Source organism: Giraffa tippelskirchi, chromosome 6, assembly GCF_054371585.1.
Source record: "Giraffa tippelskirchi isolate mGirTip1 chromosome 6, T2T-mGirTip1v1.2.pri, whole genome shotgun sequence".
Lineage (NCBI taxonomy): Eukaryota > Metazoa > Chordata > Mammalia > Artiodactyla > Giraffidae > Giraffa > Giraffa tippelskirchi.
Window position 1 is genome coordinate 36,766,266 of NC_137280.1, and position 21,900 is coordinate 36,788,165.

Sequence of the window (21,900 nt, forward strand, 5' to 3'; positions counted from 1 at the left end):
CAGGTGGTCACAGTATTGGAGCTTCAACTTTAGCATCAGTCCTTCCAGTGAATATTCAGGGTCGATTTTCTTTAGGATGGACTGGTTTGATTTCTTTTAGGACTGACTAGTTTGATCTCCTTGCTGTCCAAGGGACCTTCAAGAGTCTTCTCCAGCACCACAGTGCAAAAGCATCAATTATTTGGGCTCAGCCTTATTTATGGGCCAACTCTCACATCTGCACGTGACTACTGGAAAAACCTTAGCTTTGACTATATCAACCTTTGTTGGCAAAGTGATGTATGTCTCTTTTTTTAATATGCTGTCTAGGTTTGTCACAGGTTTTCTTCCAAGGAGCAAGTGTCTTTGAATTTCGTGAGGGGTAGAAGGCATCACAAAGGAGATTGCGAATGGCAAGTGAGGAGGGGAGAAATCTAGGAAAGGATGGTGTCCTGATAGCCAATGAAACAACACATTAATGCTGGGAATTCTGAGGCTCATTTTCCAATGTTTCCTAAATTGATGATAGTTTGAAACATATTTTTAAAAAAGAATTAGCAAACCAAAAAAAAGGAATAATTTTCTATCACAAGTGATTGATTGTAGTAGCATGGAGAATAGAAAAAGTTGTGAAAGGGGAATTAAGAATTTAGGTTATAAGAATTTTAAACAAAAGTATTCATTTTAAAAAAAGTACACAATATTTACATTATATTTTGTCTTTGTGTCAACTGCAGCTAAAGCATGCTGTAAGTGAAAGATGAAGGAGTACAGGTTAATGTCAAATAAGGGAAAAAGGTAAAATACTTGAATTCTTTATAGATTCTTTAAATAGATTTCAAACCTTTATTGGTTTTGAATCTTATCATATTTCAAACATAATTTTCTAAATAATCATAACAATTTTAGAATCAGAATAAATCTTATGTACCTTATATAAACCTTACTTGAATACATAGAATTCATTCTTATGGGTGAAATATGACTTGGGTCTTTTGATTACCAAGTATTATTTCTTATTGCAACACATTGTTTAAATGTATAGATGATTGAAAATAAAAGAGCTTACCAGTGACCTCTTATTTTTTTTTTTTTTACAAACTATTTATAGTAAGTATTTAAAGTTAGGGGAAAATTAGGACTGTAGCCTGCCAGGCTCCTCTGTCCATGGGATTCTCCAGGCCAGAATACCGGAGTGGCTAGCTCTTCCTTCTCCAGGGGATCTTCCCAACCCAGGGATCCAACCCAGGCCTCCCACATTGCAGGTGGATTCTTTAGCATCTGAGCCACAGGGAAGCCCAAGAATATTAGAGTGGGTAGCCTATCCCTTCTCCAGCGGATCTTCCCAACCCAGGAATCGAATGGGGTTTTCCTGCATTGCAGGCAGATTCTTTACCAGCTGAGCTACCAGGGAAGCCCAAATAATCATAACAATTTTAGAATGAGAATAAATCTTATATACCTTATATAAACCTTACTTGAATGCATATAAAGTTCATTTTTATGGGTAAAACTACAACTTGGGTCTTTTATTACTACGTATTATTTCTTATTGCAACACACTGTTTAAATGTATAGATGATTGAAAAAAAGAGCTTACCAATGATCTCTTAAATTCTTTTACAAACTACTAATATTAAGTATTTAACATTAGAGGATATAAGCTCATGAGGATTAAAATCCAGGAAGAGCTTACAAGAGGGCAAAAAGGTACGAAATACATTTCCACATGGTTATACAAATATGATATTTCAGGGGAAAATGATCAAAATTGCATTTATAGGGTCATGAATCAAGTGAACACTTGATTCAAGAAGTAGTTTAGAAACATAAATATGGTTCAAGAAATTCATGGGTGGTGAAAGCTGCATGTTGGATTATTTCAAAAAGTTAGAGATGACTGTTAAGTAACTTCTCTTTTTAATAACAGAATAATAGGCACATGAAAAGATCTCATTATGCCACTGACAAAGATAAAATCCCAGGACTGCATGGCTCCACAGTCTAATAGTCTAGAGCCAAATGTCCAATATAGCGTCCCTTATTAACAAGTGGCTATTAAATACCTGAAATGTGGGCAAGTGTGACTCAAGAACTGAATTTTGAATTTTGTTGAATTTTATTTAATTTATGTTAAAATTTTTTTAAAACATATGTGACTAATGGCTAGAGATAAGAACCTGCAATGCAGGAGACCTGGGTTCAATCCCTGGGTTGGGAAGATTTGGAGCAGGGCCTGGCAACCCACTCCAGTATTCTTGTCTGGAGAATCCCATGGACAGAGGAGGGCGGGCTACAGTCCATGGGATCGCACAGAGTCAGACATGACTGAGCAACTAAGCACAAGGACAGCACAAGAACTTTTCCATTATCACAGAGAGTTCTATTATTGACCAGAGCTGACCCATAACATTTTCATTTAATTTTACATTTATTCCTTTTGGCTAAGAAACTTCTCTCTCTTACTAAGAAGCAATATTAGCAAGATGGATAGATGTAAGCTCAAGATACAAAAACCTATTGGATTCTCTAATCCAGCAAAAAGAAAGAGCTTAAAAATTATTTAAAATAGAAAAAAGTTGCCTAGGAATAAATCTAAATAAAGATGTGTGAGACATTTATGGATAAAATGCAAACCCTTATTGAAACATAAATAAATGGAGAAATACATTTTATTTATGGATACAGAGACCAGCATAATGATGTAAAATTTCCCCAGCTTCATTTAAACATTCAATATATTTACAATAAAAATATTTAACAGAGGTTTAGCATACCAGCTTATTATGAAATTCATATGAATGGTCAAAGGTCCAAGAATAGCTCAGACATACCTAAAAAAAAATTATTCCAAAGTGATCCTGGAAAACTTACTTATTCATAAGAAAACAAAGAAATTGGGAAATATGTATATAAGCCAGATAACATTAAAAAAGTAAGAAGGCAAGACATAACTTATTTGTGTCAGATATAGCTGACAAAGGATTATTTGCTTGTATTTGAAGAACAATATCAGGGCTTCCCTGGTGGCTCAGTTGGTAAGGAATCCGTCTGCAAAGTGGGAAACCTGGGTTCAATCCTTGGGTTGGGAAGATCCCTGGAGGAGGGCATGGCAACCCACTCCAGGATTCTTGCCTGGAGAATCCTCATGGACAGAGAAGCCTGGCAGGCTACAGTTCATAAGGTCTTGGAGTTGGACACGACTGAATGACTAAGCACAAAGAACAATATGAAATAAATAAGAAAAAGATAAACAACAGAATAATGGAGAAAAGACATTTTCTGGAATTTCACAGAATAGGAAACACAGGCAACTATTTAAACAAATGAAGGATTCTCAACCTAATATGACCAGTATCCTAAGAAGAGGAAGAGACACCAAAGACGCATATACACAGGAAAAGGACATGTGAAGACATAGCCAGAAGGCAGTGGCCATCTGCAACTCAAGGAAAGAGACCTCAGAAAGACCCCAAACTGCCAACACCTTGATCCTGGAATTCCAGCCTCCAGAACTGGGAGAAGATAAATCTCTTTTTTTAAAAACCATTAAGTCTGTGGTATATTTTTTTAGGGGAAACCGAGCAAACTAATACAAAAACCGGAAGAGAATTTATACTGACTAGATTGCCCATTCTTACTGGTGAGGCTATAGAACGGAAGGACTAAAAACAGACTCTATAGCTTTGGAAAACATTTGGCATAATATTTTAAAGTTGAATATTTGAATTTTCAGCAATTCCACTTTTAGTGGTGTGCTCTTTTTCTTAACGTTAAATAAAATCTTGCACATGTGTACCAGGAAACATTAAAATAGATGTTCATGGAAGTACTGTTCATAATAGGTCCCAATATCATTAACAGACCAATAAATATATTTTCTTATATTTATACAATATGGAATTTTCTCCTCTGCCCATGGGATTCTCCAGGCAAGAATACCGGAGGGGGTTGCCATTCCCTTCTCCAGTAAAATGAAGGAACATGAGTTAAAACAAAATGTACGAACCTTAGAAACATGATGTTAAGTAAAAAAGCAAGCACAGAAGACTAACGTATGATATCAATTTTATAAATCTCAATAACAAGCAAAATCACATAAAGATTAAATGAATGCTGAATAGAAAGCCAAAATGAGAGTGGTTTCTTTGGTGAAAGGAAGGTGAAACCAGGGTAGAGAACAGAGAGAAGGTTCAACAATTTTGATTCTAGTTCTTAATTTTGGTGGTGTGTTTGAAGGAGTTTATTTTATAATTTCTCATAATTTACACCCAATTTAATATATTCTTTGGTATATTACCTAATAATACTTTAAAATCAAAATCCATTAGGTACCAAAGATAAGTCCCAGACATTTAATTATAAAGAGAGTCCACTTTGAAACAACATACATATTTACTCACAAATCTTTTGCAATTGAAGCCTATGAAATTCTTCCCCTTTACTATGAGGACTTTATGTTCCATAATGAAGCCTCCTACTTTGGGATAATTTGCCTTCTTTATTTAAGTGATATTAGTCCTCTGGCTATCTAGAAATTTTACAAACAACTGATAACTACATCTCCTGCCCATAAGATATTACAGGAAAAGGATGGAGTGGAGGAGGCAATCTCATACATTATTGATAACACAGGCAAAGACAATATTGGTACAAAGTTATTTTTCCACGTAGCAACTCTGAATGTTATTAATATATATCTATATAAATATCAAACATTAATCAAAGAAAATCATCAAATATGAGTACATCAGCTATTTTGCAATGAGTTCCAGGGTCCTATTTTAGATTATTACTTCATATCTGAGAGAGTTTGTATATGTGTGTGTGTATCTGTATATCTGTGTGTTTGGTTTTGTGGAAATGGCATTGTGCTAAATTTTACATTTCTTTCTTGAATTGCATGGCTTTTTGTTATCCCTTGGGAATAAAGAAGCAAAGCAACAGCAGTTTACTACCTACCTGTGGAGAAGTATAAACAGCAATTTTAGCTGCTAGTGATTCTGAAATTGACCTTAACTTTGTAAAAATGCTCCAAGAATCATGTTTTGCACATCCAGGGATGTGCTATCTATATTCAAGTCATTTATGTGGACAAAGATGTCACCTGTCATATCAGTAACAAAGGATGTTATAGTCATCAAGCCGCCAGCCACTACAGCCACCCCCAAAGCTGCACCCTGAGGGGACTCAAGATGAAAAAAACAGAATACTGGCCCTAGATACTTAAACTGCATATCAATGGAATGATTCCAATGAGCTCAGATTCTTGCATCTTACCAGATATTGAGAGGTGCTAAATTCATTAACTTGAGATGTCTAATTCTTTAATTTCTTTAATTTAATGTCTAATTTCTTTAATTAACAGTGATCTTTTGATGTTCCAACTACCTGTTTTTTTTTTGCAAAATGCCCTAAATATCCTGGCTTCTTCCTTACCTCTTCAAAACAGTCCCTCAGAGCTATCTGAGAAGCTGTCTTCTGACTTAAGTCTTCAGTATGTCTGCTGAATAAAACAGAATTCTCAACTTTTAGGTTGTGCATTTTTTTTCCAGTCAACATGTGATTGTATGGCTCATGTAGGTAAATGCCTAAATGTAATGGGATGAATTGTAAATTATTAAAACTTGATAGATTCTGTTAACTCTATCAGCAGCTGAGATCCAGGCTTTCATCTCTGGATATTTCTGTCATAGACTGTGACAAATATGAGGTCTGTACTGGTCTTAAAATTATTCTTAGAATTGTGGGGTCTCATTCTTTCAACAAATTGTTCTATGTGTCAGTAATAGCGCTGGGTCCTGAAATACAGAAGTCAACACACAAGAAAATACAAGGATCAAACACAGTTTCTACTATATTAACTTTTTTCCATTCATTAATTCATCCTTAAGTCATTCAACATGGTTTTCTTATTGAATACTGGTAAGGAGTCAAATACACTCAGCTAAACACTGAGTCTATAACTGCAGATGAGACAGATAGGCCCTGCTTTTGATGTCACTACTATCTTTTGTCCTGCCATATAATGGGACATCTTCATTATTCCTTTTACTGTAAGATTTTATCACAAACTCTGAAAAATGGAAAATTTCTTGCATATCAGTAGACAAAGGATGTGACAGTCATCAGTGATTGCAGGCATCACTGATGGTAAACTGGTGAGCCCTGAGGGAACTCAGGAAAGAAAGACTATCTACAATCTAGCAGCCATCAGACTGCAGCCACTCTCGATGGGCAGCCCTGAGGCAGCTCAAGATATGAAAACACAGGATAGTGGTTCCATATAGCTGAGGTGCATATCAAAGGAATGATTTCAATGAGCCCAGACTCTCGAATCTTTACAGGATAGTGGTTCCATATAGCTGAGGTGCATATCAAAGGAATGATTTCAATGAGCCCAGACTCTTGTATCTTCCCATACATGGAAAAGTGCTAAACTACTTAACTTGAAATATCTGGTTTTTCTTTAATTAACAATGATCTTCTGACTTTCTGACTACCTGCCCTTTGTTGCAAAACTTCTATAAAACCTGGCTCCCCATCTCACCTCCTTGGAGTAGTTCTCTCAGGGTTACTTGAGATGCTGCCTCCTGATCTTGAAGTCCTAAAAATTCCCACCAAATAAAACACAACTCTCAACCTTTAGGTTGTGAATATTTTTTAAGTTGACATTGCTAATGAAAATACAATTTTCAGAGGAGTTCTGATGTACCCAGGGAACAATGAACTCCTCTTTCCCATGTCCCATTCTCCTCCTTGTAACTCCTTATGTGAACTCACTTTGTGCCAAGACCAAGAAGATGTGTCCCAATAAGAACCAAGCTGATTTCCTTAGAATGACTGGAACTACACCTCATTTCGGAGACTTGATGCTTAATTGTGATAAGCAACTAGAAGATCATGGAAACAACCTATAAAGACGATTTGTCTTGGGAGAAAATACTAAAAAGGGTTAACTGCTGTTCCACATACCTAAGCTCATGGGACTAAATCACAGGCACCAAGATCACCAAGTGTACTTGTCAACAATGAGCTAAAAATGGAAAAAAGCATCATACTGTTGTTGTACTCATTTTCCCCCAAGGTACTCTCTGATAAACACCACAACCTCCAAGGGAACTGGGGATAGTTTCCTTGTAGAGTAGGTTATAAATCCATCTTTTCCAAGCAGTTGTATCATATCCAGCTAACAGCACACTTTATTTAAGGTGATTGTATGAGATTAAGTGTTCCTACCTGATTGGAAACCTTCTTGTCCTCAATTCATTGGCTATCCTGGATTATTTTTTCTTGAATCAGACCTCCAGACTTCTACTAGAAACTGTTCCTTTGGAGACACTGGCCTTCCCAGAAACTCAGGAAACTGAAATGGATACAGAAAAAGAAATTATTTGTACATATAGACTTCATTTTTTAGTAAGTAAACATCCAAGCATATATCTTCTAAACAGTATAATAGTTTTCAAAACATTCATGCTTTCTAAGTTTGCATGTGGCACTAGTGGTAAAGAACCTGCCAGTGCAGGAGATGAAAACGTTCACAAACTCACAAACGTAACATAAGAGTACAGGTTGCGTCTTGTGTTTTCAACCCAAGCAAAGACTTCAAAAAAAGTCCCTGTTATCCTTTGTTAATTAAGGCACAAAGTGAGGGCAAAAAGGCAGGTTTCTAAGTTGTTTTCTTTAGAATTTTCTTTCTTTGGTTTTCATCAAGATCTTTAGGAAATTATTAATTTTACTAAACTCAATTATTCACAAAACGAACATAGAAACCTGCAGAAGAGTATTTCATGGAGACCTGTAATTTACAGTATCCACTGCATACATTACCATGAGCTTGTCTGTTTTAGCGCTGGCATACACATAAGTGTGCACGTGTAGGTGTTGTACACATGTGTGTCTCTTTGTGATGAAGTTGTGGGAAGAGAATGAATCTGTTGGCTGCTATTCAGTGATTTAGAAAGATACTACTAGAGTTAAGAAAAAGGCTACATCAAGTGAAGCAATAAAGTTGTGAGATTGTGTTTCCATAATAATACTAGCAGTTTCCTTAGTAACCAAGGGGGCAGTCTCCTCAGATTATAGTCACACCTGTTAGACCATCTGCCTATAAACCTCATACTATCATCAATGGAAAACAAATGGCACTGTCTCTCCTTTCCTTTACCCATTGGCCATTCTCATATAAACTGTTTTTCTCTTCAAGGTCATGCTCTTTCCAATCTGTTTAAAAGTATTAGGATGCAGGCAGAGTGACACAAAATGAGCCATGCCTTCATACTTGTAGCAGTGATGGCTCTGTAAGGAGCACTGGGTTGGTAGGATGCTATAAATTGAATTCCCTTAGAAGCAGAACCTGAGGCAAGAATTTGAATGCAAATTGTTCATCTGGGAGGTTCTTACAGAAAACTCAGAAGTGGAGTGGGATTTTAGAGCAGAGATATGGAAAGAAATCAATAGAGGTACATTACTGAACAGATTTCTCCTGCAGGAAACTGCTCTCAGTCCTCCAGGGGAGTTCTCTAAAACTCTACAGAACATGTCTCAGCGTTATTCCAAGACTGGGTGAGAAACTTGAAGTACTTATCTTCCAGTCCCCCTCTGTCCTTAGTTGAGAGCTACACCCAGATGTATTAACTCCTGTGCACTTCTGACCTGTCCTAGAGTGGCTAACTGCAGATGTTAGATGATTCTATCAGTATATACTGGAATGATGAGGCTGGGAAATATGAGTCGAGCACTGATACCATCTGATACAGTCGGGGCAGGAGATATTAGTTACTGGCTTATAAGTCTAAATGGATAACCTTAAATTCTTGGGTTAATGGTTTTACCTGGAGGTATTTAAATGTGATGTGTCAGTAAAAATTTCCTCTATCAAATGAAGTTTAGGATCCTAAGTCCTTAATTTTCTGAAAAACTATATCTTTGAACATATTTTTAAAAGGTAAAATGATTAAGATTTCAAGCTGACAATTCATGCATTCTTTCATTCACTCATTCAACAAACATTTATTGAACAGCTAGAGTATATCATGGGTTAAGCTAACACTAGTGTTACTGTTACTAAAATCATTATCTTGACATCTAGAATTAAATGTAATGTGACATCCAAATAAAATTCATAATTACAGTAAAAATTATTACAGAATGCTATAGGAAGACACAGCAAGATTTTAATTCATGCTGTGGACAGTATATGGGAGATATCAGCAGAGCTTCTTATAGAAGTTAATGAAATGGATATGTAACAGGAAGGAGGGGTGCATTTTTAAGGAAAAGAGAAGATAAATTCAAGAAATGGTTGAATAAAATGGTTAAGAATCAGAGCAGAAGGGAGATCCATTTATAATAATAAGAAATGCTCACTGGAGTGTAAGAAACGAAGACAGTGGAGAGAGTGTCAGAAGCAAGATCATGAATGGTCCATGTATGTATAGTAAGTGCTACAGTCGAATCTCTGTGTACCCCTCCAAATTCATATGTTTAAATCTTAATTTCCCATTGTAGGTGGGGTCTTTGAGAAAGATTAGATCATGAGAGCACAGCCCACAGGAATGGTATTAGTGCTCCTACAAACAAAAAGACTCCATAGAGCTCCCTAGCCTCTTCTGCCATGTGAAAGTACAATGAGAAGTCTGACTCAGAAGAAGGCCCTCACCTGACACGCCATGCATGAGTGTGAAGTCACTTCAGTCATGTCCGACTCTTTGTGACCCTATGGACTGCAGCCCACTAGGCTCCTCTGTCCATGGGATTCTCCAGGCAAGAATACTAGAGTGGGTTGCTATGCCCTCCTCCAGGGGATCTTCCCAACCCAGAGATCTATGCCATGTCTCCTACTGTTCCTGCATTGCAGGCAATTTTTTTACCACTGAGCCACCAGGGAAGCCTCATCTGACCATACTGGCACTCTGTTCTTGCACGTCCGGTCTTCAGAACTGCGAGAAATAAATGTCTGTTGTTCATGAGTCACCCAACCTGTAGTGTATTCTTATAGCAGCCCAACGGACAAAAAAAGAGTTAGGATGTGAGATTTCTACTCCAAGGATATGGAAATCCATTGAAAGATTTTAATTGAAAACTTAGAAGAGAAGAGAGAAAAGTTCCACAACACAATCAGGTATTTTCATAAGATAAATTTGCTTATTTTAGTTTTAGAAAGATCATTCTGGAACTACTGGGTTGGATTTCTGGAGAAGGGTGATATTAATCCTGGCTATAGAAAGATGAGTACACTTTCACTGTTGGTGGGAATGTAAATTGATACAACCACTATGGAGAACAGTATGGAGGTTCCTTAAAAAAACTAAAAATAAAACTACCATATGACCCAGAAAACTGGGCATAAACCCTGAGAAAACCACAATTCTAAAAGACACATATACTCCATTGTTCATTGCAGCACTATTTACAATACCTAGGATATGGAAGCAAGCTAAATATCCATCAAAAGAGGAATGGATAAAGAAGATGTGTGTACAAACACATATACATACACACAATGGGATAGTGTGTGTGCATGCTAAGTTGCACACACATTATTTTCCAGTAGTCATGTAAGGATGTGAGAGTTGGACTATAAAGAAATTTGAGTGCCAAAGAATTAATGTTTTTGAACTGTGGTGTTGGAGAAGACTCTTGAGATTTCCTTGGACTGAAAGGAGATCAAACCAGTCAATCCTAAAGGAAATCAGTCCTGAATATTCGTTGGAAGTACTGATGCTGAAGCTGAAACTCTGATACTCTAGGCACCTGATGTGAAGAACTGACTCACTGGAAAAGACCCTGATGCTGGGAAAGATTGAAGGCAGGAGGAGAAGGGGACGGCAGAGGATGAGATGGTTGGATGGCATCACCGACTCGATGACATGAGTTTGAGCAAGCTCTAGGAGTTGGTGATGGACAGGGAAGCCTGGCATGCTTCAGTCTACAGGGTCGCAAAGAGTCAGACACAACTGAGTGACTGAACTGAACTGATGCTAAGTTGTTTCAATCATGTCCGACTTCTTGCGACCCTATGGATGTAGCTCTCCAGGCTCCTCTCTCCATGGGATTCTCTAGGCAAGAATACTGGAGTGGGTTGCCATGCCCTCCTCCAGGCGATCTTCCTGACCCAGGGATCAAAATCCATGTCTCTAATGTCTCTTGCACTGGCAGGCAAGTTCTTTGCCACTAGCGCCACCAGGGGACCCCCAATGGACTATTACTCAGCCATAAAAAGGAATGAAATTGGGTCATTTGCAGAGATGTGGATGGACCTAGAGACTGTCATACAGAGTAAAGTAAGTCAGAAAAAGAAAAACAAATATCATATATTAATGCCATATATGGAATCTAGAAAAATGGTATAGATGATGCATTTGCAAAGCAGAAATACAGACATAGACATAGAGGAAAAGTTATGGATACCAAGCGGGAGAGGGAGGGTGACTGGGAGGGCAGGAGTGGGGTGACGTGGAAGATCATAGCCTCACTTGGCCCAACCAAAATCACAGAACGTAGGGAATGGGTGCAATATTTCCATTGGCATTTGGCTTGAATAGTGTGAAAAGTGAAAGTGTTAGTCACTCAGTCACATCTGCTTTGTGACCCCATGGACTAGACCCCGCCAGGCTCCTCTGTCCATGGGATTTCCCAGGAAAGAAATGGCTGGAATGGGTTGCCATTTCCTTCTCCTGGGGATCTTCCCCACCCAGGGATCAAACCCAGGTGTCCCGCATTACAGGCAGATTCTTCATCATATGAACCATCAGGTACCCTCCACTGAATAGTGTGTGTATTGCCCAAACAGTTTTTTGTTTTTAGCAACCCTTTTCTTCATACTTTGGCTTGGGAGAACAGGTTTTTTTTTTTAAGTTGTTGTGTGTTCTGTTGGTGGTTATGGATTGGAGGCTCCTGTAGTACCCTCTACAGGAATGTATAGGAAGTGATAGGAAACACAAGGGACTCATCACCATATCATTCCCCAAGTCCCAAAGTCCCTAGTAACTCTGCCTTCTCATTTCCACCTTTCAGTGTCTTTCTTTGCTTGTTTGTTGTTATGTTCAGGGTTTTAGTTTCAAGTGAGAGAACCTGGGAGAAATGAGCTGCTTCACTTCTTGTAAACAGAAGTCTAGAGACCTACTGATGTTAAAAAAGCACTGCTGACTGTAAATTAAAATTTGATGACGCACACCTTGCCCTTTAAGAATTATATTGCTAGATAATGTGGCTTCCCAAAGTTGCTACAATTTGATTTTCTCACTTCTAAAAGTCAAGTGCTTTGCTGCAGTTGCAATTTAAAGATAAGCAAGAAATGGGGCTAAAATGATCTATGTGATAACAGATTAGAGTTGGAAACCTCAATATACATTCATATTTAGTTTAATATTCATATTAGCTTAATACACAGTTATGGAGAGAGATATTTATAGATATGTGTATATATATGGTTGATATACACATATATTATCTCTTTGCTCTGTCAGCTGAGAAGACCTGGAAGCAATGACATTTGAGTCACAATTAGCATACTCCAAACCCAGATCCTTGTGTCTAATACTATTCTCCAATAAGAAGATCTACTTATCCTTGAAGAAATAGCTGATTTTAGGACTGGGGCAGTAAATATACAAGATGAGCTTAGACCATCTTATAGGGTATGGAAGTGTAAAAACAAACAAACCATCCAAATAGGGATACATCAAAGTGGCACAAAAGCCAAGTGAAAAAGTTCATAAGGTTCAGGACTAAAGCAACTTGAGCAACAAATAAAGTAGAATTAGATGATCACCCAAAATATAAAATAAAAATCCACGAGTTATTCTGATATAAATAATTGGGTACCTAAATAAATGAGAATAGACAAAACTCCAGTGAAAAAGAATTCCAAATAGTTTACGTAGATACTCCATCGTAAGCACAACTTCCTATTCCTTAGTTGTGGGCTGAGCATACTCACTTCCTTCCCAAAAGTATGAGAGAAAAGGGGAAAAAGAGTAACTCTACAATGAAGAAACCTGGAAAACACTACCTTAGCCAGGTGATCAAGATCAACCTCAGCATTCGTAATGCATGCTGATACTATGTACACTTGATGTGATCTGACAAAATAACCCTTCTATGCTATGGTTTTCTTCCCCAAAACACATAATAATAATCTTATCATGAAAAATGCATCAAACAAATCCCAGTAACGGGCATCCTACAAAATTCTGACTACTCAAAATTGTCCAAGTCATCCAAACCAAGGAGTCTGAGAAACCATCAATCTCAAGAGGAGCCTAAGGAAACATGGCAACTAAATGTAGTGTGATGTCTTGAATGAAATCCTGAAACAGAAGAAGGGAATTAGGTAAAAACTAAGGAATTTGACTAACGTATGGACTTTGGTAAATCATAATGTTTCAAAGGGCAGAAATTATTACATTTTATGGGTAGGCAATTGATTGTAGGCAATGTCTAAAGTACAGTGAAATATAATGTACGATGCTCTACCAACTTTAATGTATTTTATGTTTTCAAAATGAGGAAACATTATTTCAGTCAATAAATGATTCACTTTTATACATTTCCTACCCATAGTTCCCCAAAACACTCACAAGGAAATGATATTATCATTTGATAATAGTTTCACTTAAACTGGAGTTTTTGGTACTTGTGGTTGCCAATAGTACTGGAAAGTGTGTTACTTCTACAAATCCTCTCCATGGCAAAACCTTATTATCTTTACAGGGTAAATCACAATAGGTGCCTAAAGCCAAATGACATATAGCTATGTAGCAAGATGATGAAGCATTTTACTCAAAGGCACAGTAGAATGTAGAAAAAGCCATTTCTCTCTATCTTTTCTGCTCAAAAGTCACTCACCATCTTTTTATCAGCCATCTCAAAAGTTTTCCATAAATTTAGACTATATAATGTCACTCAGGGGCTTCCCAAGTGGCTCAGTGATAAAAGAATCCATAAAAGAATCCAGCTGCCAATGTCGGAGACACAGGAAACACAGGTTCGATTCCCGGGAAAATACTTGGAGGAGGAAACGGCAACCCACTCCAGTATTCTTGCCAGGAATATCCCATGAACAGAGGAGTGTGGGCCACAAAGAGTCGGACACAACTTGTTGAATGAGTGCTGGCACAATATCACTTAACAGAACTGTAGCTCAACATTCTATTTTAGTATGGTTGATACAACATTATTTTTATTAGTGCTAAATAAGTTATTTGACACATTTTTCCATAAAAAAAAAAAAAAGCAATGTTTCCTAGGCTGGTGGGTACATATGTGAGTTTGCCATTTTTTTCCATAGACTATTTTGTTTGTTCCACTGTGTCATATTTTTTCTACCTTCTCAAAAATAAGCATTTAATCATTCATCTACACATTCATGCATTCATACATTTATTAACTTAATCTGTTGAACACCTACATACGGCACAGAAAAGAGGCAAAACACTAATCTGAGTTACATAGAAAATAATGAACTCAGTTAAAACTTTTGCTGATAACAGGTGTTACTTGATTTACTGGAAATTGCATTTCATTAAAGGAACTCACTGACTCAGTTAAAATTAAATACAGAAACAACAATAAAGTAATAAAAGCACTAGTCATTTACTGAGTGCCTGCTTTGTACCTGACTCTGAAAAAGAAACTCTGAAATCATTACGGATGTTTTGAGGACTGTCTGATATAATTGTAATCTCCATTTTAGAGATGAAAATAACAAGATTCAGAGACATTAGGTTACTTGCCTAAAGAGAAGTGGCCCAGATACTGTAGAACTGGAAATAGAACCTTAAACTTTATAATGCCAAAGTCTGTGTTTTTAATCAAAATGTGTGTGTGTGTGTGTGTGTGTGAGAGAGAGAGAGAGAGAGAGAGAGAGAGAGAGAGATGTTTAATAAAGCACTTTTGAAAAATGGCAAGAAAACTGCCAGGTATTCATCAAATCATGATTTAGGAGCTTCTTACTGTACAAACAATTGTGAATCATATGGCTGAATTAAGGATCTCTTACTTTTGAACTAAGAAATCAAAAACTTCCAGAAGTTGAATCCAAGTTTTGCACTTACATAAGATACTTCCTACAGAATGCTGAAGCACAAAAACTAAAGAGCTCTGAAAATAATGAAAGCATTCTTACTAGTATGATTTTGTAATGTGGATAATAGGGGATTTAAGAAATTGGCAGATGCACCTGCAGACTCATTTGTTATCATTTCTCTGAAGGGCAAGATAAATGAATAAAAAGGAGAAAAATGAAAAAAAGTGGCTAGCAGTTTTAGGTAATTTGCTTAATCTCCAGACTAGGCAAGATTAAGCCAAAAAAATGTCTTCAAATTATATTTTTAAAGAACTTACAAGTGTGTATGGTCTTTTTATACCAAATAACTTGGAATTATGAAACGTCAAATTAAGTCAAATCTTCTCTGATGATAAAACCACTGATTTTATCTGAAACTATGAAATGGAAAAATGAAGTAATAATCAGAAATTCTTAACAAAAGGAGCAGAAAAAACCCATTATGACTCTAAAAAAAAACTATAAAGAAGAGCTATGTTAAAACATGTTGAAACAAACATAAAATCCATATTACTGTTACAGAGCTTTCAAAACCTTGTTTCAATTTTTAATAAATATTTTGTTTACATAATTACTGTCACAAGGTAGACAAAATTTTAAATCAGCTTTCTTCATTCTTCCCTCATTAAGCATTATTCTATTTTGCTTCATAGTCTTGTAATAATAACAACTGTGTAATTTTCTAATTAGTGGGTATAATTTTCTAAATTATTTTCCTATTAACAATTAAAGGTGTTTCCAATTTTTGTTATTATAAATGATGTGATAATGAGAACTTTTATTTATATAATAGTTTTCTGGATGTAAATTATTTATTGGTGTAAGGGTCCAGAATTAGAATTAATGTGTAAAACACTATTAACACTTTTATCTTGCTAGACATTGACAAATTACTTGCTGAAAGATCAAAGTAAATTATACTGCAAAAAGTTTTGCCAACCAAAGATATTATGTATAATGTTTGAGTTTGCTAAATTAACAACCTGGAAATCTATGTTCCATTTCTTTGAATTTTTGATAATGGAGTGCTGCCTCATTGGGGTACTGTGACTGGGAGGACAGCTGTGTCTGTGAAGGCTCCCCAGCTTGTGACTGGGAGGACAGCTGTGTCTGTGAAGGCTCCCCAGAATGGGAGTGGGGTAAGCAGAAAAAGTTTTAAAAAACACTAATTGAATTTTATGTCGATTGTTATCTCTCATTCTTTTCTACCTTTACAACATAGCCAGGAGGGTGAAAAAAATCTTTTGTCAGGGCAAATTGGTATTCCAATAAATTAATGACCAAACCACCTTCAAATGGGTTTTCAAGACTGGAAATACTGCTCAGACTTACCAGTAAGTTCTTTCTAATTCCCCTTAGGACCATTTTCTTTAGAAGCTTTACCAACTCTCCTCAAATTTTCCTCCATCCTCTGCTTCCCTCAGTCTCAGCTGGTGAGTTGATTCATACCTCTTTAAGAAAATAGAGGTCAGTAAATAGTCCACTGCCAAACCCATTAATTCATTAGCATTGATCTTTGTATTGCCTTTGAGAGTGAAAGAAAAGTGAAAGTGAAAGTTGCTGTCCTACTCTTTGTGACCCCATGAACTATACTGTCCATGGAATTCTCTAGGCCAGAATACTGGAGTGGGTAGCCTTTCCCTTCTCCAGGGTATCTTACCAAACCAGGGATAGAGCCCATGTCTCCCACATTGCAGGCGGATCCTTTACCAGCTAAGCCACAAGGGAAGCCCAAGACTGGAGTGGGTAGCCTATCCCTTCTCCAGATCTTCCTGATCTAGGAATCGAGCCGGGGTCTCCTGCATTTCAGGCAGATTCTTTACCAACTGAGATATCAGGGAAGTCCTAATAATTAATTATGTTGTTCAGTAGGTCAGGTGTATTAAATGCATTTTCAACTTACAATATTTCCAACTTAACAATCGGTCTATCAGGACATAACCTCATCCTAAATCAAGGAAAATCTCTCTGTTCTCTCTGTGTGCTTGTGTGTGTGTGTGTGTGTGTGTGTGTGTGTGTGTGTGTGTAGAGAAAGAGAGAGAGCAGAAAACCAGATATACATATACTTGGGCAAACTGATCGCAAAGAGTCGGACACGACTTAAATTGATTTTAAAGAGAATGCCAATAAGCCATATGGATATGGTAATTTAGAGGCTAAGACCTAACCCACAAACCCTCCAAAATGAAGGTGTTCAGGCTATTGAGAAACCAAGCTCCTCTCTTAGGTACCCAGGCACTGCACTGAACAGAGAAGGAATGTAAAAGGAAAATCTAGTTCAGGGCCAGACTTGGGTTTCCTGCATTTGCAGGCACATGCTTTACCATCTGAGCTACTACGAAAATCATTAATTAATAACTTGTAAAATATCAGAAAAAAATGGAATGGAACATTTTGTATTGAATAGGAACTACTAAGTCACGTATCAGTACTAAGAATGATTCTTACTGAATGAAATTTTTTCATTATTTTTTGGAAAGAAAAATATTCTTGTGTTAGTGTTTCAGTTTCTATTCATTCACATATTTATTCATTTATTCAACAAACATTTCCTAAACACCTTCCATGGGCCAGTGTCTGTTGTAACCCTTGGAAGACTCAGAGGTGAACAAAGCAGTTTGCAGGTAGTAAATTTTAAAAGGCACAAACGAGTTCATAAGCAGTTTATGAACTATAATCATTTATTTTAACTAGACTGCATTAATATACACCTGGTGACCTTGAGGTCCTGGGACATATTGGGAGTGGGTTGCCATTTCCTACTCCAGGAAATCTTCCCAACCCAGGAATCGAACCAGCAGGCATTGGCAGTTGGATTCTTTACCACTAGCACCACCTGCTGCTGCTGCTGCTAAGTCACTTCAGTCGTGTCCGACTCTGTGCGACCCCATAGACGGCAGCCCACCAGGCCCCGCCGTCCCTGGGATTCTCCAGGCAAGAACACTGGAGTGGGTTGCCATTTCCTTCTCCAATGCATGAAAGGGAAAAGTGAAAGTGAAGTCGCTCAGTCGTGTCCGACTCTTCACAACCCCATGGACTGCAGCCCACCAGGCTCCTCCATCCATGGGATTTTCCAGGCAAGAGTACTGGAGTGGGGTGCCATTGCCTTCTCCGAATAGCACCACCTGAGAAGTCCATTATTAGATTAGGGAAGCCCAACCATTTTCAAATAGTGTGATTTGAAGAATTCTCTAACTTGTTGGGGTTCAGGAATATTATTTTATTACTGGGGCTGGATGGGAAATTTAGAGTGAGAAAAGATGATGACTGGTTTGCATCTATTCTCTCTTTCTGAGGACAAAGTGATGAGTAGGGGTGTCTACTCTGCTGTTGGCCCATTGCTTAAATATCAGAACTAGTTTTATCTAGTAAACATGTGTTGAACAGCTATTATATATTAGGCAATGAGTTGAAACTGGGAATATAAAGTGAACAACTGACAATAAGAGCAGGTATGACTAACAAAGGCCAGGCACTGTGCTAATGCTTAACATGCACTATCTCACATTCCATTAATTTTCACACTAACCGTATGGGGTAGATGCATTTATTATACCATGTTCCGCAGAAGGACTCTGATCTCTTACAACTTCTCCAAGTTTGCACAGCTAATTAGTGGCATAGGCAGTATTTGGACTCTGGTCTGGTTGTTGTTATTGTTCAGTCGCTAAGTCGTGTGCGACTCTTTTGCAAAATCAGTGCCAATTCTCTCAACCATTATGCTCTACTGACTTTAAGTTGTAGACAAGTTCAAAATTATACATGTATGGGGACAACCAACCCTTTGGCAAAAACTGGCTGATTGAGAAGGTTTATGTAAGATGCATTCGGAGTGGAACAGACTGAGGGAGGGGCCCCAAAACACATTCTCTGTATTAAGGGGCAATGGAAGAGAGAAAGAATTAGCCTACAGCAACATGATGTTGCGGATCAAGAAAAAGTGTTTCTCTCTTTTGTGAATAGTTACCAGATTATTTCTACTTCAAAATATCAGGAAGAAATCATAGAGAAATGAATAGTTTGTGGAGGAACCTTATTTAAGTTTGAATCCTGGCAGATGTAGAGTTCATAATACCTACCCTGACAGGAATTATGAGATGTAGTTAAGTAAGCTTTCATTTTTCTTTAGCTTTAAAGCAAAACATTTTCTGATAGCTATAATTTAGAAAAGCCTCCAGAGAAAATATTTAAAGTCCACTATCTCAGAGGAAAGCAATTTTGCAAAAAAAATCTGTCAGTGAAAAGCAAGACCAAATACACACCAATGGTCTAGTGAGATTACTATTTTATCATTGCTCATGTTGTTTCTCCACGCATATTTCTGGAAGAAGGCTCTTAATGTTCATCAGTTTTCAAAGAGATAAAGACCCACACTGATGTGTCAGAAAGATCTTTGCCCTGGAATTAGATCAGTTTAGGTTTTGCTACTTACTAGGATTAGTTATCATTCTCAATCTTTCTGAACCTGTTTCCTATCTGCAAACAGGATAACGCTATCAATTACAGAGGGATGTAGTTAAATTAAATGACATATATAAAGGAAATATATACCTACAGACTGAGAACATGCTTCATAAATGTTAAGTGATCTACAAGTATTTTGCTTCCCTGAAATGGAAGAAACCTGTTCTCACGTTTTAACCAATATTTAGTTGAAAATTAAATTTGTTCTTTCACTATCTGCATTTTAATATATTCTAACATATTCTCCTTAGTAAATTGTATCAATATAAGTAATATTTGTCATTTAAGCTATTACTGTTCATTTGTTTTAAGATATTTCAATGGCCTGTCAATGTAGGAGATACAGGAGATGAGAGTTCAATTCCTGGGTCAGGAAGATTCCCTGGAGGAGGAAATAGCAATTCACTCTAGTATTCTTGCCTGGAGAATCCCATGGACAGAGGAGCCTGGTGGGCTACAGCTCATGGGTTCACAAGGAGTCGGACACGACTAAGCACACAGGCACGGTGGGATATGTCATTACTCAAAGGGATGCCAAGGTTTTGTCAAAGATTTCAATGAGATATAAATACATCTTAACCAAAACTTTCAAAGAAGAGGAGAACAATGATTCAATATGTGGAGAGGAAAAACTTTTCTACAAATTCTATTTTTATTTGCTCTGGTGGGAAAAAAAGACAGCTTATAATTAGTCTAATTTACATTAGCTTAAAAGAAAGTGCCATATAAATTTAGAATGCAAAATAAATCAGTAATTCAGATTTACAAATATTCTTTCCAAAAAGTGCCAAAAGGAAGCACTATTTTGCCTGCAAATCTCCAGCCACTGTTGTATTGCAAAGGTTAATAACTCAAAAATACAAATAGAGTCATGTGGCAATCAGGAAATGATTTATGTACCAGCTATTTTAACAAAAGCCTTGCAAATATAATAAATAAATACTGAAAGTCAAAAGAATGCCAATGTGTATGAAAGCAGAGCATACAGAATTATAAACTATCTTTGGAGATTAATTACAATATTCTTTCAGAAAGATTAGTGTGATTTACTGTTATTTAAATGGAGAACACAGAATTAGCTGATCTAGGTTATCATGTTGATAATTTGTGTGATTTACTGTTATTTAAATGGAGAACACAGAATTAGCTGATTAAGGTTATCATGTTGATACTATGATATGACCAAAAATCATTATGTGATATGCGGTAGAAATGAGTAAAATTCTATAGGAAGAACTAATTAAATTAACTAAATGCCACCCCACACCCATTAGAATGGCTAGTATCAAAAACACAAGTGATAACAAGTGTTGGTGAGCATATTGAGAAAAGTGAAGACTATGCACTGTTGGTGAGAATGTAAATTGGTGCAGCCACTATAGAAAATAGTGTGGAGGTTCTTCAAAAAAAATTAAAATACAACTAACATATGATCCAGCAATTTTCCTTCTAGCTATATATCCAGAGGAAATGAAATTACTATCTCAAAAAGATATCTGTACCTCCATGTTCACTGTAGGATTTGTGCAGTCAAGATATGGAAACAAACTTACTGTTTTTTGATGGGTGAGTGGATAAATAAAATGGGGTGCAAAACAACCTACTATTATTCAGCCATTAGAAAGAAGGAAATCTGGCTATTTGTGGCCACGTGGGTGGACTTGGGGCATTATGCTAAATGAAATAAATCAGACAAACATAAATACTTTATGACCTCATTTATATGTAAAATCTAAAAAACTGAACTTATGATAGAAAGAATGGATTGGTGGTTGCCAGAGCAGGAAGCTGGAGATAGGGAAAATGAGTAAAGATGGTAACTTCCAGTTATAAGATAAATGAGCAATGGGGATGTAATGTGCAGCTTGGTCACAATAACCATATTAACGACACCATATTGTATGTTTGAAAGTTGCTAAGGATCTTAAAAGTTCTTGTTACAAAAACAGAATTTATAATTATGTGAATTGAGGTTAACTAAATTTATTGTGGTAATCATTTCACAATATATATATATATGTGTGTGTGTGTGTGTGTGTGTGTGTATACACCAAATCATCACATTCTATTTCTTGGACAAATACAATATTATAAATCAATTAAATCCCAAGAAAACTGGGGAAAAAGATTTCATTTATACTTTGGCATAAATATATCAAATTGGGTTTCTTCACAACATTATTAATAATTATAGATAAAAGAAAATACTACAAGTTTGTTGTTGCTATTGTTTGCTTTGCAAGTCCATAGATACTCATCTCCCACACTAAAAAAGAGGGCAGTTAAGTTTGGACTTGCAAATGCTGCCCCATGGGCCCTAATGCTGTGATATAAACCTTTAGTCCAGACCTGAAAGACAGCTTAAGTCATTTCAACACATCTGC

General features: G+C 36.8%; 1 protein-coding gene across 6 annotated transcripts in view; it reads right to left on the reverse strand.

The window, feature by feature from the left end:
• PKIA (cAMP-dependent protein kinase inhibitor alpha) overlaps positions 1-21,900 on the reverse strand; it is a 98,337-nt gene that overhangs the window by 30,817 nt on the left and 45,620 nt on the right. For 2 of the 6 annotated variants that reach the window (XR_014057521.1, XM_081503777.1), the window contains exon 2: positions 7,219-7,345. Coding sequence is in view for 1 of the 6 variants with exons in the window: in XM_081503775.1 (XP_081359901.1) it covers positions 7,253-7,345 (93 nt within the window). In the remaining 5 variants the exon portion in view is untranslated. Of the gene's footprint in view, positions 1-1,058; positions 1,141-4,865; positions 7,346-16,384; positions 16,504-21,900 lie in introns of those variants that run through there. The other 4 variants (XM_081503778.1, XR_014057520.1, XR_014057522.1 and 1 more) reach the window with 4 other exon arrangements.